Source organism: Mauremys mutica, chromosome 3 (genome assembly GCF_020497125.1).
Source record: "Mauremys mutica isolate MM-2020 ecotype Southern chromosome 3, ASM2049712v1, whole genome shotgun sequence".
NCBI classification, from domain to species: Eukaryota; Metazoa; Chordata; order Testudines; family Geoemydidae; genus Mauremys; species Mauremys mutica.
In genome coordinates, this window is record NC_059074.1 from 125,253,880 (window position 1) to 125,278,276 (window position 24,397).

Below are 24,397 nucleotides of genomic sequence, written 5' to 3' on the forward strand. Positions count from 1 at the left end.
TCAAAACACAACCCCCCAAACGTTCGCAAGAGCTGTAAGCACAGTTTGAGCAAGACTAGGGAATTTACATCTGTAAACTATTAGGGGACAGAATTTCAGAATGTATTATAAAAGCGAGCGCTATGGCAATACTAATGCTCTCCTACTGCAGCCCTTGCAGGGGGTCACTGCTTTTAACATTTTTAAAAAATCATTTAAAATGTATTTCTATTGCAATAATTAGTTCCTAATAAACGATTAAAAAGGAATAGAGTAGATTGTTTAAATTTAGAAAATGTAAATGCTTCCTTTATCTATTCAGATAGTCACTTTCCCTTTTTGCTGTCCTCCACATGCTCTCCTCACTCTTGCAACTGCTATTTATAAATTTACCAGTTCATCTCTACTGAAATGTTGTGAACTAGGCAATAGCTACCACTTCCTTTTTACATTCATAAGTACATTTAAAGAGACCTACGAGGGACATAAGGTGGCACAGTGAAAGTTTCATTATATTTTCAGCCCCTCATCCTTCATTCACACTCTCCTTGCCCTAGCCACAAGCCTCTTTTAAACTCCCCCCTCTTTCCTAATCTCTTATCTTTGTCATCTGAGTATGGCAGAAGAAGGGACCTACTGTTCTTCAGGATAGTCACTGTTAAGAGCTGCTGCAAAGCTGTGACATCAAAAAGGCTCACACCGGCAATCAAAATGAGGTTTTGGGACATACACACACACCTCTCTCACTGTTTTCATAACAAAGTATTACTCATTTTTTAGTTAATATTTGAATTAGTGTGAGAAAGCTAAGGTCCAACCAACTGAATGGATGGGTAAGAAGAGAAACTAATATATCCTTCCCTTATACTGACTGACTATGGGATGAGTTTAAAAAGTTACATAGAACAGCTTGCAAACATGAGTGATGGGGAGGATAGTGAAGTTGTCAACAGTGATAAGAGAAAAGAGATAGCCTAGGAGGAAAAAATGAGAAGTTAGGTTAGTGAGAGGATTTGGTAGAACAGCTAGGAGAAGATATCAGTAAGACAGGCTGAGATGTAAGACTGGTTGGGATGGAGAACTACATTAGTCTGCAGCAGAGAGCAATGGTTACATAACATTCACCAAGAGCATGGATGAGATCACCCGGAGCATAGAAAGAAAAGTAGTCAGAGCAACAGTGGAAGATAATCAAAGTTATTCTTTCAAGTAGGCCAACAAAGTAGCTATATCATATTGTTATAATAAGACAGTCCACAACAGCTAGTGATTGAATGTGGGCAACCACACCAGAGAAATATTTTGCAGGACTGTTTGCAAAGGGCAATCATATCTTGCATCCGACGAAGTGGGTATTCACCCACGAAAGCTCATACTGCAAAACGTCTGTTAGTCTATAAGGTGCCACAGGATTCTTTGCTGTTTTACAGATCCAGACTAACATGGCTACCCCTCTGATACTTGACATATGGCTTAAAGACAATGTTTCAGAACATGGTATTCTAATTGAAGAAAATGTGGAAACAAGGACAATTGTTAAAGCCAAATCAGATAAGATGTTAAAAGCAGGAAAGTAAGGATGACCCAGTTGTTAGGATACTAGCCTAGGATTTGGGAGGCCTGGGATTCCCTGCTTCATCACAGATTTCCTGTGGGACTATGGACAAGTCATTTGCTCAACATGTGCCTCTGTACCCCATACAATGAGGACAGTAGTACTTCCCTATCTCACAGGAGAGCTGGGAGGATAAATACAATGGGGCCATGTAACTACTAAAATAAGGGATTAAATGTATGTTGATTTAATCAGCTGGAGATTAATTATTACCATTCACAAGTGATTGGAGCAAAAACTGTAGCAGCTGGTTCTTAGAGAGGCCTTATTACAACAGTCATTGAATTTTTTTAATATTTAGTGTACCTGAAATTTATGGACATGTTTTAACTGTAGCACTGCAAGTTTCTTACTGTGTGGAGCTGAGTCCAATTGTATATGCAAACAACTTGTCCAGTTATTGCATAGTGTCTGGAAATAAGGAAAGTAGCTGACACAGTGAGACCATGATAAGCAGTTATCCTACAGCTGCAGTTCCTGCCTACATCAGTGGTTTTGATTTTAATTTCAGTTCATTAATGATAAAGTTTTCAGTTACATTTTCTGACTTTATGAAAATATTTGGAAACAAATTGTTTTGAGGAGGAAATGCTTGCCCTTCGCTTATAGAAAGGATGAATGCTCCTGTAACTGACAAAACATTTCTTGTAATAGAATGTGCATGGAATGTAACTTGAGTTCTCCAGAAGTGAACTTTCTAGATAGTAATCTAATTAATAAAATATTCCAGACTAAGCAGTAATACTGATTAATGAAGACAATTAAAATATGTAATGAGACAAGGTGAGTGGATCAGCAGCATCTGATTTCAAACTGTGTAGTAATGACAACTGAAGTGTTTAATTGGAACTAGCATCTGTGACTAACACCTGTAGAATAGTTTTAGCCCAAAACTAGTTTCTTTTAACTTGTCAGTCAAATGCGAGGTCTTGTCTACCTTTTCCATATTTTCTCATGGACCAAGCATGCTTTCTGCATAGATAGAATTATAAAATGGGCACTTAAAGTATCACTGAGAATTGAAGAGGCTAATGAAGACAAATACATATATCTGACATTTTTGGCCAAGTGTTCATGACCTCATTAATTCCATAACAGGATAACTTTTTGGGGCAACCTGATTTGCCAGCAATTTGGAAGAGAAAAGGTGATCAATGCTCCCCATCACCTGCCTTACCCCTTTTTGTTGCTCAAATTCCAAGCACAAGAATCCCAGGTTTAACACCAAGGCCTTCTCAGAGCCTGATTTACTCCCGATGCCTATCATGGCCTACAGCCAGAACAGTCTACTGCCTGAGAAAGCCTTGGCTTTGTAGGATGGCTCAGGCTCACCCACAAGTCTACTTCTTCCCTTGAGAAACGCATGTTGATGTCAGTCACAGGGAAAAGGAAGGTGTCTCCAAAAATCATGCAACTTCTATTGTTTTGGGAGAATAAAACCAATGTCTATCCCACTGGAAGAGTTGACATCCCTGCTGCCAGAAACAACTGCTCAAAGTTGCGATCCTATGAAGCATATAAACAAAATCCCAGTGCTCATTTGTCCTTTAATTTCCATTTCAACTGACAGGAGTCCACAAGGTGTTCCATGAAATTCTTCCATGTCCGTTAATATCTGTACAATTGCTGCAGTCCAGGTGACCCGTGGAAGTCACCAGCTGGAACTGCAATCAACAACATTTATGAATACCCTCCACCACTAACAAAGATGGGAAGGCCAGAGCAGTGAAAGGCCCTCTTGTGCCTTGTTTGCTAATGTCAACTGCCCTGTGTCCCAGCTAATCAACCCAACAACCTGTTGAAGGGACCAGAACTACCTAATGAGAGCCTCTCTCAGAGATTCTGCCCCATTGGCTAACTGCTGCAACAGGACAACCCAGAAGGTATGCACCCCCTGCAATACCACACTGACTGGTAAAGCCAACATGCCTTAAACTGCTGATCAAACCATACCCATATTGCAGGATCTCTTCACCACATTTGATAAATTTCAGTGGAATGTGGCTGTTGTCTTACATACAGGGGTTTAGCATTAATCAATACAATGGCTTCCTTGTCCTTCTGCCTGAAGGCGGAGGACTGCCTCCAGAGTCCTCACTTCTGAATCCTCTTCCCCAGCCCTGTTCTATTTAACACCTATATGAAGCTGAGACAACAGGGATGCATATGCTAGTAAAATGTAGCCACCATGATGTTTCCTTCACAGAAAATGCAAACACTATCTCCCAGCCATCCCACTGTCTCGGAGTCAACATTCACATGAAGACTAGCTTGTTAAAGCTAAACCTGGAAGAGATGGAGGTACTGCTGGTAGAGAGAGGGAAATAAAGAACTTTCTACCATCATAACATCAGCCATGTAAGAGGTAGGTTGTCTGTAGCTTCAGGATCCTTATAGGACTTATCTTTGCTCTTCAATGCCTAAATAACTACAATTGGAAAAATATTTCAACCAAGGCTTGTCCCCAAAACACTGCTTTCACAGAAGCTAAGCAAAGTATATTCATAGAACTGGAAAGGACCTCGAGAGGTCATCTAGTCCAGTCCCCTGCACCCAAGGCATGACTAGACCATCCCTGACATGTGTTTGTCCAACCTGCTCTTAAAAATCCCCAGTGATGGAGATTCCACACACCCCCTTCTCCCAGGCAATTTATTCCAGTGCTTAACCACTGACAGTTAGGAAGTTTTTCCTAATGTCCAACCCAAACCTCCCTTGAAGCAATGGGCTTAAATTGCAGCTTGAACTACCCTCAGAGATTAATAAGAACAATTTTTCTCCCTCCTCCTTGTAACAGTCTTTTATGTACTTGAAAACTGTTATGTCCCCTCTCAGTCTTCTCTTCTCCAAACTAAACAAACCCAATTTTTTCCAATCTTCCCTCATAGGTTATGTTTTCTAGACCTTTAATCATTTTTGTCATTCTTCTCTGGACTCTCTCCAATTTGTCCACATCTTTTCTGAAATGTGGCACCCAGAACTGGACACAATACTCCAGATTAGGCCTAATTGGCGCGGAATAGAGCAGCGGAATTACTTCTCATGTCTTGCTTACAATATTCCTGCTAATACATCCCAGAATGATGTTTGCTTTTTTTGCAACAGTGTTACACTGTTGACTCATGTTTAGCTTGTGATCCCCTATGACGCCCAGATCCCCTTTCGCAGTACTCCTTTCTAGGCAGTCATTTCCCATTTTGTATGTGTGCAACTGATCCTTCCTAAGTGGAGTACTTCGTATTTGTCCTTATTGAGTGTCCTATTGGAATATTCCATCTAGTTATATATTCACTTCATGTACATTATACCACCAGGAGCATTTTTTTAAAAAAGTATAAAAATTAAAGATGTTTTAAAGTGACTTGTGTATTCTGAGACTGTTTGAGTTACGTACATGTACCAACACAATTATTTTTAGTCTGACAGATAGGAAAGGGGGTAGCAAGAAAGATTTGAGGTAATAACTGGAAGTGTGTTGACTAATTTCAAAGTGAAATATATATTGCAAGCATGTTTTAATTTTCCTCCCTATGTGGCTCAAGTCTAAAAATTACATAGTCTAGATACTTACAATAATTCATTTATTTTGTAATCATTGATTTATATATTATCCATAAGACATTTTAATCAAATATATTTTAAGTTTCAAAGTGAAAAAAATGGTGCTTAAAATGTAAGCATAACAAAACTGAGCAAGCTTTTACCAGATCTCTCATGTTCACACCAAACTTTCTCCATACTGCCCACGTACAAACATTTCAAAGCAGCCCTACCAGCTATAATTAACTAAAAATATTTCTCTATAACAATGACAAAATCCTGATCTTTGGGGAATGCATAGAGTGAACAAATAGTAATAGCACATAAGAAATATGTAAAAGTTTCATATAAAAAGTTGTCTCATATTACCCAGAATCCTGAATTGTCATTAAACTGTGTTAACAGAAACAGAGTCAAACAGTTTTAATATTACATTGCATAAAGTGTTAAACCTATTCTAGTTTCCAGACGGTTCAGACACTGCTTACCTGGCTCATATTTAAACTTGGTTCTGCTAAAATGATTTAATCACCAGCGTGCAAAAGGCAAGGAAAATACAAAAACTGTCACGAGGTGTTGTTTCAGGAGTGGAAGTTCATAATTTTTCTGAGCAAAACTTCACAAAAAATATCAAGTTGTCTTTTTTAAAAGATGTTGAATAGTTTGTTTTGTTTAGTCTAACTCAGGCAGGACGTGAAGCATTTAATCACAGCATCCCTTAAAAAAACAAAACACATTTTTAACATTTTTTTTTTTTAAATACACACAGGCCACATTCAGGTCACTAATATTTTTCAGACTACACAATATTTTGTGTTACATTTCCCAAAATTAGTTATAAAACATACAAATTGAATGATGCACTATTTTGGATGACAAAATGAAAATTTTAATTACTTGTCAGATGCAGAATTCTGATAACTTATTAAACTCTGTGGAGAGACTGAAAGATCTGAAGGGGCATTGCTTCCCTACTGAGCATTTTGTAAATTAGTTTGTATACTGCTCCGTTTGGATGAGGCTGAATTTGTTCAGCCTCATTTATTTTTATTTTCCCAAAACTTAATTATTTGCTATTCAGCAGAATTTTTGTACTTGGCTGTTAGCCACTTTGAAAATTCAGGGACTCCCCATATTCTTGAGTTTAAGTGAAATAAGTTATTTCCGTATGCCCCAACACAGCTGTCCTATAATTAAGATTTATATAATAAAACGAGTTCTAAAAATATGGCAGATCACAGTCTTCTGGAAGTGAACAAGCCTCCTTGGGGTATTTTTGGGTGCTACAATTTTTTTAAGTGTAAATTAAAACACACGAGTACTTTAGACAAGTTACGCAATACCATTTCCTGGCACCATGTAATAACTCAGCCAACTATTTGCATAAGACAGAATGTATGAAGCTCAACTTGTGATGGCATTTTATACTAGCATATACTTCAGTTACTTGAAAAAGAATTAGGCTAGTACAGTATTTAAAAAACCTATCAAAAAAATCATAGGGTCCTTCGTTTTTATTACATAGACTTAGGGGTAGGGATAGCTCAGTGGTTTGAGCACTGGCCTGCTAAACCCACGATTGTGAGTTCAATCCTTGAGGGGGCCATTTGGGGAACTGGGGTAAAAATCTGGGGATTGGTCCTGCTTTGAACAGGGGGTTGGACTAGATGATCTCCTGGGGTCCCTTCCAACCCTATGATTCTATGACACTTTTTATTTGCTTCAGTTCAATTGTTTAGATAATTGAACTCATGTTTTATCAGATCAGCATTCAAACAAGAGAAAGAAGGCCAGGTACCAATGGCTGTTAGTATCTTTGAGCATTCTGAAACATAGTAGTATGAATTAAACTGATTTAAACAAAAATAAGCCTATAGAAAGTGAGACATGATTGCCGGAAATGTAGAAGTTTAGAATGCTAGTAATCGGACTGGGGAAGTTAGATGTGTCAAAATTAAGGTGACATTTTATAGTATTTAAATATGAATTATTTCACTGCTTTGCAACTATCTTGAAGACAGTCTTGTTAGAATTAATGAGATCACCTATTGCTATAACTAAATTTATATTACGGTTTAATTCTGCCACACCTAAGAATCTATAGCATAGAATTTTGTGGCTTATGTCAGGTTTTATTGGAATATTATAGAAAAGCAGTGAGAAAATACAAGATGAAAATAGAGGTGCTATGAAAAATTTAGCAAGGCAGGATATATTTATAGGAGCAGTCAGTCAATGTAAAAAAAAATCAGAATTAAGTGTTTTAAATAGTGTTGTTAAAAAACCAAATTGCACTATAGTTTCTCTCTAATCTTTCAATTAAACTAAAAATTTACTTTGTGCATTTGACAGCACTGTGTGTAGTGCCAGTTTCCCCTGGGCACATGGGTCTTTTACGAAGGAATAACCGGGGGGGGGGGGGGAAGGAGGAGAAGAGAGAGGATTTTAAAAAACAGGAAAAGGCAAAGCCACAAACACTGACAGGTGATTAAAAAACAAATTTACTAACAAACTATTTAGTTTTTTTAAACTGACTAGATTTGAAGTTCATTGTGTCCATTTAAGCTACCAAATATTGTCAAATGTATATGAAACTTTATGTAGGAAATATCCTTAAACTACGCAGTGTTGTAGCATATTATAACAATTATTTTGGTGATTAAAACTAGAGAAAATGCTACAATGCTTTAACAAGTAAATTGCTGGGTATCTTTATCTGCACCCATCTTAAACTTCAGAACAGGCATTGCTTATGGTAGACTTGGCAGAATTCAGTTTTTTATTTTTTGTAATTTTGACCCATAATCTAAATGTTTAAGCATTTTTTTTATTTTTATTGATTTAAATGTTCACAGTTGCAGGAAATTATTGGAGTTCTGACAATTTTTTAATGACAGAAGCTGAGATTCAAAAATTCAAGCTTTATAACTGTTAACACACAAACTCATCACCTGTCAACACACAAAATAAATATCCTTAAAAAAATCAAACACTAGTAAATTCTCAAGCAGCATTTTTCTTACTCTGCCTATCTGTACATTTTGATGGAAATATTTTCTCATCTGTGCATATACGATGACATCGATGTTTACAGACATACCAATAAAAATCTAAACCTTCCAAGCCTACTTATGGTACAACTGTTAATCCAAACAATTATCCTCCAAATACTAAAAAAATTAAGACTGAGGATATTATATTTGGCTTTTTCAAAATTAGTAAGTTAAAAGATGTGATTTTCAAGAAAATTATACTTTTGAAAAAAATTATAGAACAGGTTAACTTTTATTTTTATAAAATGAGGGCAATTAAGGGAGACTCACCTTGCAAAAGGAATATATGAGAGACTATACCTGAAAAAGGAGAGAAACAATAGTTAAAATTTGAGATGTTTCATTTGTTTTCTACATATCAATTCGCTATTTTAGTCCAGAATTAACAAAAGCAGACTGGTATAATAAACCCTGTCACAGGATTACGTATTCAAATTATATCCACTTGAAAATAAAAGGGGCTCTGCAAGAACTAAGTGTACTGCCAAGAGATTCTGGTCTCCTTTTTTCTTTGAATGTTGCTATGTAGTATATAACTTCCACTGAATATGAATTCCACTATAAAATGGAATATGGAGATTTACTATCACTTTAGGATTCTTAACTTTGGTTGCTGAAGACTGATTATTGAACTATGAAACCTACAATTCTCCCAGAAATCAAGATAGCAAAAGACATCATTGTCTAGTTTGACTAGAACAAAAGTAGTTTATGCAAATATGTACCTGGTGGTGTTTATAGTGCAAACAAACACACACAGCTGAAGAGTAAGACTACTTTATGGCATTTTGCTCTTATAGCAAAATGTCCTGGCTTCCCTGAAGTGGTGGTTAGACCTGGCCTCAGGTTAGGGTTAGACCAGAGGTGGGCAAACTACAGCCCGTGGGCCATATCCGGCCCACAGGACCCTCTTGCCTGGCCCCTGATCTCCTGGCCCAGGAGACTAGCCCCCAGCACCTCCCCTGCTGTCCCCCAACCCCCACAGCTTCAGCACGCCATGCCACCGGCGCAACACTCTGGGCAGCCAGGCAGCAGACAGGGGCGGCTCTATGTATTTTGCTGCCCCAAGCACGACAGTCAGGCAGCTTTCGGCAGCATGCCTGCGGGCAGTCTGCTGGTAACGCGCCTTCGGCATACCCACCGCCAAATTTCTGCAGAAGCCATGGGACCGGCTTGGTGCGCTGGTGCCTGGAGCCACCCCTGGTTGCAGAGCCACGACCTGTCCCAGTGCTCTGGGCGGCATGGCAGTAATGCTGCCAGCCACTGGTGCTCTGTGCTGTGCGGTAAGGGGGCAGGGAGAAGGAGGGGTTGGATAGAAGGCAGAAGGCAGGGGAGTTCGGGGTGGTGGTCAGGGGGTGGAGGTGTGGATAGGGGTCGAGGCGGTCAGAGGGCAGGGAACGGGGGTGTGTCAATGGGGCGGGGGGGCAGTCAGGAGTGAAAGGGAGGGTTGGATGGGACAGCAGGGGGCAGTCAGGGGTGGAGGGCCCAGGGGGGCCGACAGGGAACAGGGGGGTTGGATGGGGCAGGCGTCACAAGGGGGGCCCGTCAGGGGGCGAGAAGTGGGGGGGGTCGGTTAGGAGGTGGGGACCGGGCCAGGCCTGGCTGTTTGGGGGTTGGGGGAAGACAGCCTCCCCTAACTGGCCCTCCATACAGTTTTGTAAACCTGATGTGCAGGGGCGGCTCCAGGCCCCAACACACCAAGTGCGTGCTTGGGGCGGCATGCCACGGGGGGTGCTCTGCTGGTCGCCGGGAGAGCAGCAGGCAGGCGGCCTTCGGTGGCATGCCTGCGGAGGGTCCGCTGGTCCCGCGGCTTCGGTGGACCCTGCGGGAGGTCCACCGGAGCCGCGGGACCAGTGGACCCTCCGCAGGTACGCCTGCGGGAGGTCCACCGGAGCCACGGGACCGGCGACCAGCAGAGCGCCCCCCGCGGCATCCCGCCGTGCTTGGGGCGGCGAAATGTCTAGAGCCACCCCTGCTGATGTGGCCCTCAGGCCAGAAAGTTTGCCCGCCCCTGGGTTAGACCCCAACCACCGCTTCAGGGAAGCCAGGACTGACGCTGGGATGGTGAGAATGGAATCCAAACGGTGCCTGCTCGGAGAGTAGACTGACGTGAGCCACATCTGAAGCTGTCTGAGGTGCAGGGGCACATGCCATGCCACATATGTACATGCTGCCATGTGACCTAGTAGAGACAGACGCACCTGGGCTGTTGTCAATGGGTGTGCCGACACCTAGACGATTAAGTCCATTATGGCTTTGAACCGGACCTGAACAAGCACTCGAAGAAATTGTGTTTCATTCTCCTGCTTGTGCTGATCAGACACTGGGATGGATTTGATATCAGAAGACCTTAACTTTTAGTTTTAGTTATAGGTCCCTAACCTCCACCAGTCCCCAAATACCTATTATTTACTTGGGTCCAGTGCAACATTAAATGGCCTCCATATCAAAAACTGTCAGGGTTGGCCCACTTCAGCCTAACTCCTAGGCATTCAGCCTACTTCAGAATCCTCCCTCCTTCCCATGAGAGGGGACATATGGGTAGATCTGAAAGCCATCTCTATCTACAGGAACTTACTGTCTCCCCTTTTTCCTCCAGGCTAAAATGGTTTACCAGTTAGCTCAGAGTTTTCTTCTGTTTATCTCTGGGGACTGGCCATTTTGAGCCTCATCCCTGCACTGGACACCAAGGGTGCCAGCAAATAGCTTAGCCATAAATCCAAACCCACTGCCCAATATCTGCCCCCCCTTGGTTGAGAGAACTTAGAGGTTGGACCATACATTGTCCAGTGTCTGATAAATGTGCTCATCTTCCCTATTCCAAATACAACACCATACCTGATTTTCCTCTATTAAAATCACCAGTGCCCAGATCCACAAAGGAATCTGCATATCTAAGTCCCAATTTTAGGCACCAATGGGATTCACAACCCCCACCCCATCCCTGCATTGCACCTAAGCTTCTGCTGTAAAAATTCCCTAGTTGCTTAAGTTTATGCCCCTGAGCACATGCACTGCTGCCTTGCTCTAACTATCCAGATGCCTATTCCCAGTGTGATCCACAAAGCCAGGGAAAAATAGGCATTTATCTGCCTCTCTCATCCATGGGCCCCAATCTGGTATGTGTGTTCAGAGCATGCCTACCACATCAGTCCCCAGTCAAAATCCTGCCAGAGGAAGAGGAGTAGGTGGTTGTACTTTCCTTAACTTTTAGACCAGTGCTAAGAAGGCTCATTTGGGATGTGGGAGACCTGGGTTCAATTCCCCCACCTGATGGGAAGAAGAGACTTCAACAGGGTTTTTTCCCACCTCTCAGGAGCGTGTCCTAACCACTGCACTATGGAATATTCTGATGTGGTCCTCCATCCGTCTCTCCTAACTGAAGCTGGTGCACTTCAAACAGTCATTACTGCAAGGCGACTGGACCTTAGGTGGGCACCCTACCCATCAGGATACACAGTCACTCACTCACTCTCAGACCCAGTGAATTAAGGATCACATTTTCATATATCTAAAGCTATCGGACATTTTTCTGCCAGATAATTTGAGCAAAATCCTGCCACGCTGCACATACACAACTCAATTTAGAACAGTATGCGACTTGTGGGCAGAATTTGGCCCTATCTTTTTTCATAGGTACCTCTTAATTACACGTCAAGGTTATGTGGCAAGTGATAAACAATTCAAGATACATTTTTAAAAAAGCACCTTACCAGGTCATTGCTAAGAACTGGAATATGCAGAATAGCAGGGCCAAACCTTTCTTACCCCACTAAAATGAAAGAAACACTGCAGATTAAAATTGATTTGTACAAAATAATAATTTAATTTAGTAACTAGAAGTACTAGCCTATTCAGTCCAGTTCACTCCAAAACTTTAGCTGATCCATGATGGTCAATCTCCTTAGTTATGAAGGTCTAGGAGCTTAAACAGATCTCCTTCCCCTTTGCAATAACTATAATCAATTGTTAGAATATCATTCTAACTGAAGAGAGCTAATTAGCATCTTTGCAACTTAAGTCTTCCCTAGTTCTGAAACTCTTCAGAACGAAGAATTCCAACCACCAAACTACTATCTCTTATATTTCACCTGTGCAACATTACAGTGTATGTTCTTTTCAGATACATGTTTACCTTCACCCTTGTATTGATACTTGAATTACAAAAGCATAGAACTGAGGCAGCTGAAGATACTGTTATACAAAAAGAACAGGAGTATTTGTGGCACCTTAAAGACTAACAAAACAAATACTCCTGTTCTTTTTGCGGATACAGACTAACACGGCTGCTACTCTGAAACCTGTTATACAAAAGTTTATCATTTGTTTTCCTTTACTCATTTTAAGATCTTATGTTCTGAAAGTCCTTTCCCACAATATGCAGTTGTAAGAGTGCTCTTACTCTGTAGCCAAGATGCTCAATGCCATCCACCAACTAAATGTAATTCAAACACCAATGTTGCACACTTCCATTAAAAGTGGAATTTTTTTTAAATAAATAATTCATAAGAACATAAGAATGGCCCTACTGGGTCAGATCAAAGGTCCATCTAGCCCAGTATCCTGTCTTCTGACAGTGGCCAGTGCCGGGTGCCCCAGAGGGAATGAACAGAACAGGTAATCATCAGGTGATCCATCCCCTATCCCCCATTCCCAGCTTCTGGCAAATAGAGGCTAAGGACACCATTCCTGCCCAAGCTCATCTGTCCCTCTGACTTCATTGAGCTTTAATAATACAGTCCCTGAACTGCTCTTAAAAGCATTTGATGAACCACAGACTGTTACCATAGCCAAAAACCTAGCCAAACCAGCTTGCTCTTAAAAAGGGACAAAAAGAATTTGAGTTAATATCACTTACCCAGAATACAGCACACAGAGTGCATATCAAACACAACTGAGGAAAAAGAAAAAAAAATCAATATGTATAGTGTGCAAATATCCAAATCAAGCAAATAGTTGATGTGTATTCTCAATAAATCAGCATTTTCAAATGCACCATCTTTAATAAGGAAATCCATAGGCTTTTCTATAGTATGAATGGTCTGAACTTAATCCTGAGCATTAATGCCATAAACAGCATCACTGTGAATCTAGAATTCACAATATCCATCTTCTGACAAGACAGGCACTAGCATTATGATGGACAATCTACTGTTAAAAACATCCATTCACAATTATTGTATTTGGCAAATTCAGACTTGGTTTCTGCCAATGTTTTTTTCTTCCAGTAATAGTGAAAAGAGGCCCACTAGGGAGCAGCTGTTTTGTATTCAATAAAAAAAGCTCAGATGAAACTTTATTCAAGCTACTCATGAGGCTCTTTGTTATTTCCTATCAGTTGCCAGTTTGCATTTTAATAGGACAAAGTAGGGATGCCAAGTATATTTAGCTTCAGTATCTTGCAATATGTGATTCCAAACAGCATAAAGGCCAAATTTTTGAACAGAGTAATTGGTTTTTCTAATTAAAATCCCAAGAGATTTGCAATTGTAAGTACAGTGTCGTTAATTGAAAAGTAGGATTTCCCTTCAGGGCAGAGTATGGGCCATGAAGAGCCTAAAGTATCTTGCTAGAAATACTGTCACTCTATAATTCATAGTTTTTCCTGCATGTTTTACACATTTATGCTTTCCAACTACCCTTTCTTCATGATACACCTTTCCTTGGTGTAACATTACAACTAAGTGATTAAAAATGAAATGGTTTATAATCCCAGATTAGTCTCAGAATTTATCAAGTATAAAATGCAGAAATATACAGTTAACCATTGCCTTGAGTTCCTCATCCAACCAAATTTCTCCTAATCTGGTTTCTGTCCTCTGCACTCCACTGAAACTGTGCTCAAAGTTTCTAAGAGCTTGTCTACATGAATATTTGCTTCCGAGCAAACTGGAGCGTAAACTGGAGTGTAAACTGACCCTTAGTAGGGTGAATCATGGCAACTGCTCCAGGCCCTGCGCTTCGGGGGCCCCCTGCGCTTCAGTGTGCGTCTGTAGTGCGGGACCAGGCGCCGACTTTTCAAACTGCCGAGGGGTACTAGACCCCAGGCTCTTCCCCAGGCCCTGCCCCTGCTTCACTCTTTCCCCCAAGGCCCCATACCCCCCCTTTCCAGAGCACGCTACATCTCTACTCCTCCCCCCTCCTTCTCAGCCTCCCTGAACACCATGAAACAGCTGTTTGCAGCAAGCAGGAGGCACGGGGAGGAAGGGGGAGGTGCTGATCCGTGGGGCCACTAGCTCCCAGTGGGTGCTCAGCACCCACTATTTTTTCCCTATGGGTGCTCCAGCCCCGGAGCACCCAGAGTCAGCACCTATAGCCTGGCCCAGGGGAGTGGGGTTAGGGTGCGGGGGGCACTAGGACAGTGTAGGCTTCAGCAGATGTTACTGTGCCTGCTCAGTTTGGGTGAGTATGCTCAGTACAACCTCGATAGGAAATTCTGCCAGGGAGCTGTTTGTGTCACTTCACCAGCCCGGGCAGGGGGAGAGCATCCTGGCTGATTTGTCCCGTAGGGACGGCCCTGACTGACCCCATACTAGCCTGCTGCATACTAAGTATCCATGTAAGCCATGCTGCCATGCACTAACAGTTCCCTAAAGCAGTTTAATCTACTCCCATTTAAAAACGGGATAGATTAAAGTTCACTGGGGAACTTCAGGTGCACGGCAGCAGGGTCCACATGGACACTTAGTGTATGGCAGACTAGTATGGGGTAGATTTGTATCCTATATTGCAGCAAATTAAGTGTTCACATAGACAAGCCCTATGTGGCCTCTATGGAACAAATAATGTGTAAGTAGTCAAGGTGATGACTGCAATGTTTCCATTTTCCTCACTTTTTTGGTCCCATTTTAAATTCTTTGGGACAAAAGACTATCTTCCTGTGCAAATGTACAATGCAGAGCACATTGAGAGCTACTGCAACATAAATAACAGTAAAAAAAAATACATTAAAATAACTAAGGTTGCAAAGTCTAGCATTCAAGTTAGGAAATTCCAGAATTAAGGTGGTCTGTGCAGCCTTAATTTGGCCCATGTGCATATGCATTATGACAGTCTTTAATTACATGATCACATGCTTTTTCCCTCTACAGGAAATCTGCCTCATTCCGTGTACAGAATGGATTTTGCTCACTTAAAAGAGCAGGTATTCAATCTCTTGTTTTAACTTCATAGTTCAGTGTGTGGCCCCAGGCCTTATTTACTGCACTTTTCTAACTCTGCTCTGAAGACAGAATTAGTAATTTCCTCATGGGCCTTTCTATGGTACTCATAATTATACAGAGCGCTTCACAAATATTAATGAATTGATTTTCACAAAACCTTGTGAGATGGTTGGGTATTATCCCCATATTACAGTTGTGGAACTGAGGCATAGATCAATTAAGGTCCAAAGTAGCCATTAATTTTGGGTGCCCAATTTGAGACACCTAGGACCTGTTTTTTCAGAGTCTTACATTCAGAGCACTTTACGTTCAAAACATAGCTCCCACTGACTTCACTTGCAGCTGAAGTGCTCAGCACTTCTACAAATCAGATCCTAGGGCAGGGATGGCCAACCTGAGCCTGAGAAGGAGCCAGAATTTACCAATGTACATTGCCAAAGAGCCACAGTAATATGTCAGCAGCCCACTATCAGCTCCCCCCAGCCCCGCGCCTCCCACCCACTGGCAGTCCCACCGATCAGCACCTCCCCTTCTCTCTCTCTCTCGATCAGCTGTTTCCATGGCATGCAGAAGGCTGGGGTATGGCCCCTGGCAGAGCCAGGGGTTGAGCAGCGAGCACCCCCCTTCACATTGGAAAGCTGACACCTGTCGCTCCAGCCCCAGAGTTGGTGCCTATACAAGGAGCCGCATATTAACTTCTGAAGAGCCACAGGTTGGCCACCCCTGCCTTAGGGTTTTAAGTCAGGCCGCCAGAACACTCAATTAGTGCCCATGTGAGAAAGGGTTATTTTTTAAGTGACCAGCCCAGCATCACAGAGAAACTCTGTGGCAGAGGCAGGGACAGAATCTAGAGATGACCAGAATCTGGAATTCCCATTCCATTGGAAGTGGGGAATCCCCTTTCCCCCATCAAACATTTCAGAAAAAATTGCATTTAAAAATGTAACAACTGAAATTTTCTGCAGCCTGGGAATTCTGATATTTTGTTTCAACTTTTTTGAAACTAGATTTCATTTTGACCTTTTTGAAATGTCCGCGGCTCCCCAAGCTGCCCAGGCCCTAGCAGCTCACCAGTCAGGGGACCAGACAGCTCGGGGAGACAGGCATCCCAGACTGCCAAGGAGCTGGGAACTATTTTCCCCTGGAAAAATTTGATATAGCAAAAACAATGAATTTTCCATCAGAATATCATTGACAAAGTTCTCAACCAGCTCTAAATATAATCCAGTTCTCTAGGGCTGCATTCAGCATTAACCATGAGGCCATCCTTTTTCTTCTTTGGGTTTCCTGACTCATTCACTACACACCTTCCAACTGCTGCAACAAATAAAGTATGGGTCTTACAGATAACAGCATCCTTTCCTGCACAACCCTGCTTCAGCCCCAGAGCAAGTAACCTTGTGCGATGAATGAGACACAGGTAAGGGGGGAAATAATAGTATGATCATGTATTTCAAGACTGAACAGTGCATATGTGCTAGGGCAGTGATTCTCAAAACTTTAGCAACCTGAGGACCCCATTTTGATTTAAAATTTTTCAGGGACCCCCAAGTCCCCCTGCTCAGCCCTAACCCACCCCCTTTCCAGGCTTTGCCCCTGTCCTGCCCCTTCTCCAAGGCCCTGCCCCTGCTCACTCCATCCCCCATCCCTCCCATGATTCCCTCTTTCCCACCCTCACTCACTTTCACCAGACTGGGGCAGGGTGTTGGGGTGCAGGAGGGGTGTGGCCTCTGGGAAGGAGTTTGGGTGTAGGCTCTGGGCTGGGGCAGATGGTTGGGTGAGGGAGGGGTGAGGCACTTACCTCGGGATGCTCATATTTCGAAAGCAACTGGCACACCCCTCTGGCTGCGGCTCCTAGGTGGGTGGAGGGACAGAGGGTCTCCACACACTACTCCTACACACAGGCACTGCCCCGGCAGCTCCCATTGGCCAGGAACTGCAGTCAATGGGAGCTGCAGAGTCGGCGCTCGGGACAGGGGCAGTGTGTACAGACCTCCTGCCCCCACCCCACCCCCACCCCAGGGGCCACAGGGACATGCCTGCTGCTTCCAGAAGCAGCAGGGAGCCAGGACAGGTAAGCCTGTTCTCCACATGCTGAAGGCGTGCCTAGGAGGGAGGGGGAGGAGTTTCTCAGTGAGGCCCACGGACCCCCAGGGGTCTGTGGACCACAGTTTGAGAAACACTGTGCTAGGGAGCTGATCTAAGGTTACACAGCAACCTTAATTCTGGCATTTCCTAACTTCTTAGTGCTTGACTTTGCAACTGTTGTGTGTGTATACACTTTCTTGGGTTTTTTTAAAAAAGCAAACAAAAAACAAATTCCATCATGTGGCATCATATTTACACCCACATGGGTCATAAATAGGATTGGAACCTTTAGTTCTACTACATAGACCTTTACCACTTGTGCTGGTAGGTTGTTATCCACTATGTGGACCAGCAGACTGAAGGGGGGGGCCGGGGGAAGAGAAGAGAAGAGGGAGGGAAAGAGGAGACTGCCAGTGAGTGTCACAGATATTTGCTGACGGTAGAAGAATGGTGAGACTCAAGACTCCAGAGTTCCATTCCAGGTGCTGGAGGGAAGTGTGCTCTAGCTGGTCCCTGGAAGTTTAGCCCCTTCTGCCCAGTGCCCTCCAACCTGTCCCAGGCCTGTCTCTTCCCCACCCTGGCTTTCCAATCCCAGTTCCACTCTCCCTGCCCAGCCATTGCCAGGTCCATCCCCCACTCCGACCCACCACAGCTCCTTGTCCCAATCTTTTTTGGCCAGCCAGACCCAGTTCTTCTCCTATATCCTGACTCATCATCAGATATGTTTCCCATCACCCTGCAGTGACTCTCATCCCCGTTGCATTACATCAGGCAGCTCCGTCCTTTATGCTTTCTGAGCCTAGCAGAGGGCACTGAGAGCACAGGAGCATCTCCCTTCTCTTAGTTCCAGTGCCCTGCACTGTGAGATTCCTCAAAGGTTTATAACCGGGCCCAATTTTTTGGAGGTGGGGGGGTGAGGGAGGGGAAAGCAGGGATGGCAAAAGGCACACCCTGACACAAAGGAAACCTGGCAAATTTCAGATACCTGCTCCAATCCATGCAGGCATTAAAGCCTTTCAAAAGGAAAGATCGGATTTTTTTTTTTTTTAAAAACATGAGAAAAAACAAAAACAAAAAACAACCATATTTTTCCTAGCCTCGGTCTCAAAACAGCTGAACTGTTTTACGTGAAGTTTTCAGCCTGAGGTTCACACCTGGCATGGAAAATTTCAGCCAAAATGATTAAAGTTTGGCAAAATTTATGAGCAACTGAAAACAGAATCTTATAATGAGAAATGTCAGGCAATATTAAAAGATGGTGTTACCAGTCCAGCACATAATCCAATAAAAACATAATGTGCATCTAGGCAATAGTTCTTCCTGGCCAAAGCCTCAGATTTGCTTCCTCCCCCCTCCCCCACCCCCACCCCCACCCGTAGCAGTAAGATTTAAAAAAATAAATAAATAAATAAATAGTAAATGTAGTTTACCAGCATAACAATTGTAGCAATTAATCTTGTTGGCTCAAACATTTTTTTCAGCTGCTTCACAGGCCCCATCAAGAAACACGTACTAATGAAATAAGGAAGAAACAGTAAGTCACATACAAATAATCTTTGCAAGGTATCAAAATAGGTAATTTATAGAGCCATCCAATATTTAATCTAGAGAAAGGCACCACACTTCAACAACAGCTACTGATAGAGTCAAATATTAATACTCTTTATATGTTTGTCCTGGGAATCAGCCTACATGTGTATCTGCTCCTCATTTCCTTCCAAAATATTCCTAGTCTAGTCTATCTAGGAGTATCTCAAAATGAAATTCACCAGAATTGAAGAAACCTGAAGGATTCTAAGTAGGAAGATTTGTCAGGCTGAGTATGACCAGCGCCAAACCTGTACAGAACTTACATTTTCATTTAAAAATAATAGTTTCTCGCCCTAACAGTTGCAAAAAAACTCAAACCTCAACGGAGCTGCCAGGCAGTGAAAGCATCTGCTATTACACAGTCAAACCTGCAGAGCAACACCATTCTTTGTGCCTGAGCTCATGACCAGATCAAGTAGAGGAACAGCTGCAGCAGCCCTTGCTGAATCCTCCAGCCTTCCTCTATCCTGTGCCTAAAACTGAAAGAGAATGAAGGTTAGCAGCTCTTCTGAACTTCTCTGCCAGACAACATGAGGAAGGAGCAGATCTGGCCTAGGGAGGAGAACAGGATCAGAATAATACTGTTCTGCCACTCTGCAGCTGGACTCAGCCTTCTCCTCCTAGATATAGGCAGGAAACAGAAGATATCCAAGATCTTTCTTCTCCAGAGAGGGGCCAAAGATTTCATCTGCTCCAATAGCCTCTCTAAACAAGGATGGTGTTAGAAAAGAATGCCCTATCCCTCCCTGGAAAATTAGGTCATGGGACTTGTATGTTGAGTTGCCAGGAAAAGTAGTGAGGTATCTGCTATCCACAGAAGACATGAGATCTGAACTAGAGGTACTGAAGGCTGCATGAAGAGGCGCTGCATGAAAAGACACTACTGAGATTTCATGGGAGCAAAGAGGAGAGCAGATGAAAGAAGGAAAAAAAAACCTGAATAACTGGTGGGAAGAGAATTGATGAGGTGGGGTGAATGGCAAATAGAGTGGTGTCAGAGCTGAGTGACTCAGGATATCTAAGCAAACAGCGTGGGGTGTTTGTGAGGAACAGGCATGGTGACTGATGTGAGCATATATCCAGAGATAGGAAAATGAATCCAGGGACCGTGATGGAGCAGGAGATAAGGAAGGAAATGACAAAGTCTTCTACCTATGTACAAGTCCTGGGCAATATAGGTAACACATTAGGCATTAGTCTAAAACAGGGGTGGGCAAACTTTTTGGCCCAAGGGCCACATTGGGGTTTCACAACTGTATAGAGGACCGGGTAGGGAAGGCTGTGCCTCCCCAAACAGCCTGGCCTCTGCCGTCTCCCACTTCCCACCCCCTAACTTCCCCCCTCAGAACTTCCAACCATCCAACCCCCCCTGCTCCTTGTCCCCCGACTGCCCCCTCCCAGGACCCCCGCCCCCTATCAAACCCCCCTGCTCCCTGTCCCCTGACTGCTCCACCCCCATCCACACCCCCAACCCCTGACAGCCCCCCCCCAGGACTCCCACCCCCTATCCAACCTCCCTCTGCTCATCCCCTGACCACCTCCTCCTGGGGTCCCCAGCCCCTGACTGCCCCCCAGGACTCCCCCACTCCCCGCCCCCTTACCAGCAGCAGGAGCTTGCAGCCACGACACCTGGCCAGAGCCAGCTGCACTCCCCACACTGCCCACCAGAAGCAGCGGGCCAGAGCGCGGCCTGCGCAGCGGCGTTGCTGCAGGGGAGGCGGGACAGTGGGGAAGGGGCTGGGGACTAGGCTCCCCGGCCAGGAGCTTGGAGGCCGGGCAGGATCGTCCCACAGACCAGATGTGGCCTGTGGGCCGTAGTTTGCCCATGTCTAGTCTAAAAGGTATGAAGACATGACAATCACCCCGACCCCTACCATATGGTGTCCCACAAGACTCAGTTCTTCCTCACACCCCTCTATAGAAGGCCAGAGAGAGGCTGCAAGATGCTGCAGACTTGTGCATTACCAATATGCAGATGAAACAACTATACCCCTCCTTTGTCATCAATGCAGTCTCTGCCACTACCAGCATCTCTTAATGCTTGGAAGAAGTCAGCCGAAACTCAACTCAGAAAAGACTGAAGTGATCTTAGCAGAAGGAGAAGGGAGTAAAAAAACAGTAACATTTGCCAACACTATCATCAACTTCAGATAAAGGCATCAGATTGCAAGAAGGGGATAACATGCTTCAGAGTCATGTACTCATCCCCATGTCTGGACACAAATTGATATAACAGGGAGCAATGCATTCTTTCCACCTTCCACAACCATTTGGACCCTTTCCTATCAGATAGTACTGCAATATGCTTTTGTCTCTTTCAGGTTACACTACTGCAGCTCTACCCGAGGATGACAACTGACAAAAGAGAGGGCTGAAGATGGTGGCAGCACACAGTAGTGAGCCTGAGAAGTCAAAGGCAAACCCATCATCATGCTTCACAAACTCTACACCTGAAGCAAATGAGGAGCCAAATTAAAAATCCTACTCTGCAAGACCCAGAGCTTGCAACCTGGCTACTATTTCAAATGGCCTTACCTTTCAAAACAGCTACACTTCAGGGGATGATGCAGCTGATGACACTGAAATTCAGACAACTGACACAGGAGACAAAGGGGCAGTGTTCTCAACAAGCGGCCCAACTATGATCCTTTCTGGCAAAGAGCTCCAAACAGGACCCAAGATTTTGTGTAGATCAAAATATAAGAAAATGTTGACGGGTTTTTTGGCGCTATGCACAGGGTTTGTAAAAGCAGAAAAAGTTCAAAAGCCCTGAGCTAACCCTTTACACAAACACTCTAGTGAAAGTGGAGAGAGAGGACCAGGACTGAGAAAGAACTTTACAGACTCACACTTCATGTTCATAGAGTTTGGCACTTCACCCTGGTGAAACATATAGGAGAATGAAATCAGCACAATCTCTTTTGTAGTTTAGCAGCAGCAACAGAAAGTTAAGTTTGCTATTGTTTTTCCTGAGAGCACAGCCTCAAAAGCCACAGTCTCAGCAGCATGGCAAGGCATCTGCCTACAAGAAGGAGTGGTGTGAATAGATAAAATACAGCAGAGTTTTAAAATTTTAAAGCTAAACAATTTTTTAAAAGACCATACTTGATCTTATTCTAAGGCAAGATTTTTCATGGATTCATTTTTCGGGTCTCACAGACTGGTTTTCCATTAAAAATAAGATGAAAGGAATTCTGGTTGAAAGCAAGATGTTTCCTATCATAAGATGCCCATATTGAGTTGCCTACATTAGTGATTAATTACTGAAATTGGGGTGTGAGGAGATGGCAGATGGATTTAGAAGCACACAGAAGTCTAAAACCTATAGTCTACAACCTGCCAGCCAAAGTAAATAGAAATCAGGATGCATTTATGAAGTGATCACAAAAAACACAATATAATTGCGTAGAAGTGCGAGGGAAACAAGTAACTGGTATATTCCCATTGTAACTAGTGTATTAGTAACATGAAAATGTAAAGTGCAAGATACATATGACCTGAAATTATAGGCAGCATTGTTCTTCACATTTGAATATTAATGTTACACACAAATTTGCAGTTAGAAATTCAGATTCCAAAATGGTAGAACTTATTAGTGATAACTAGGAAAATAATGCATACCTGGCTAATGCAGAAATATTTCCTATGGTGTAGAACACTGCAAAAAGTTTCAGCCCCGAGGGAAGCCACAGAAATGCTGTCCCCTGCACAAGAAAAAAAATATTTTCATACTTTCAATTGCTAGTCCATCCAGTTTAGTGTGTCTGAAAATAAATGTAAACCATAAAATTTAAGTCAGAAGAAAGTCACCATGACCTACACTGGTCATACACTGTATTCAGAGACTGCACTAACCATCCAGCAGATTAATACCTCCCTCTACTGGCAAGTGAGATGTAATGATTTCATGTATTTAACCGAGTCTCCCTAATATTATTGCAGAGGTGTGAAAATAAATCCTATCAATATTACTATAGCCAACATTTGTATAAGAGGCCTATTTCACAGGTTCTTTTAGTAGTAATTGTAGATGTTTACTTTTTAGGTTATTGTACAGCAGATAGACTTCTGTTTCTTTAAAACCCATAATTCTAAGTTGGAAGCTCCTGTACATTATGTGAAAGGAAGACATCCATGAAGTTACACTGGACTAATATCCACAATCCCTCCAAACCCACTACAAAAAGTCCTCCATCACTTCTCCCACTCATTCCAATCATAACAGTTCTAAAAAGAAGAAGTCTGAGTCATCAAACCTCGGCTGGCAGACCAAGCATGTGCATGGACAGGGGAGGAGAAGTTTGAATCAAGCACCTCCACTATCAGCCTCCATGTTTAAACCAGGGGGTTGATAATTCAAACCCCTCCGCTGATCAGAACTGCCATGACTAACAAGCAAGAGAGGCAGATTCTAAAGGTAACCAGAAGCCAAGCCACTTAGCGCTTCTTCAGACAAAACCAACACCTTAAATCACACAAACCAAAAGGAGGACAACATGGACCAGAGCACAAGCCTAGTGTTCCATGTAAAAAGTACCACTTAAGCAAGCAGTGACATTTTGCATCAAATACAGTTTGAGTCATCTTACAATGAAGACCCAAGTGCAGCTCTCTAAATGACAAAGGAGTGGATGACTGTGGCTAGGTTCAGATAAAACTGTGCCACACCCAGATAAAAAAAGCACACATGGCCTCTGCTACTTGATCATCCAGAAGTGGCCAGGAATACTATAAAAGACTACCAGGATGTGAATATGACAAACAGTCTCTGCCAATTATTCCAGATGCTTTCTCCAGGGTCATCTCACTCTTATCTGGGTTAAACCTCAGCCAGCTAGCTCTTAGCCAAGCCCTAATGAAGGTTAGGCCCTGCGTAAGTCATTTGTCTGCACCAACCAGACCTGCAAAAAGAGCAATGTAAAGCTAGGCATCATCCATATAGAGACACTGCAGTCCACCTACTTCATTCACTATCTTCCCCAACAGTCTCACAGACTTTAAGGCCAGAAGGCACCACCATGGTAATCTCATCTGACCTCCAGCACATTGCAGGCCACAGAACCTCACCTACCCATTCCTGCAGTAGGCCCGTAACCTCTGGCTGAGTTACTGAAGTCCTCAAACCTTGAGTTAAAGACTAAGTTACAGAGCATACACCATTTACTCTAGCTCAAACCAGCAAGTGACCTGTGCCCCACACTGAAGAGAAAGGTGAAAAACTTGCAGGGTCTGCCAGTCTGACACGGGAGAAAATTCCCTCCTTACCCCAAATACGGTGATCAAGTAGATCCACCAGCCAGACACCTGGGAAAGAATTCTCTGTAGTAACTCAGAGCCCTGCCCATCTAGTGTCCAATCTCTGACTCTTG

General features: G+C 43.2%; 1 protein-coding gene across 1 annotated transcript in view; it reads right to left on the minus strand.

Moving 5' to 3' along the window:
• Window positions 1–5,158: 5,158 nt before the first annotated feature.
• The window catches only part of SFT2D1 (SFT2 domain containing 1), a 41,736-nt gene continuing 22,497 nt past the window's right edge, over window positions 5,159–24,397 (minus strand). Inside the window, exons 3-8 of the mRNA XM_045011503.1 lie at window positions 22,650–22,732; window positions 18,869–18,950; window positions 13,046–13,081; window positions 11,901–11,959; window positions 8,458–8,487; window positions 5,159–5,851 (exon numbers count right to left, since the gene is read on the minus strand). Of these exons, the coding sequence (XP_044867438.1) occupies window positions 5,812–5,851; window positions 8,458–8,487; window positions 11,901–11,959; window positions 13,046–13,081; window positions 18,869–18,950; window positions 22,650–22,732 (330 nt within the window). The 3' untranslated portion in view covers window positions 5,159–5,811. The remainder of the gene's footprint in view (window positions 5,852–8,457; window positions 8,488–11,900; window positions 11,960–13,045; window positions 13,082–18,868; window positions 18,951–22,649; window positions 22,733–24,397) is intronic.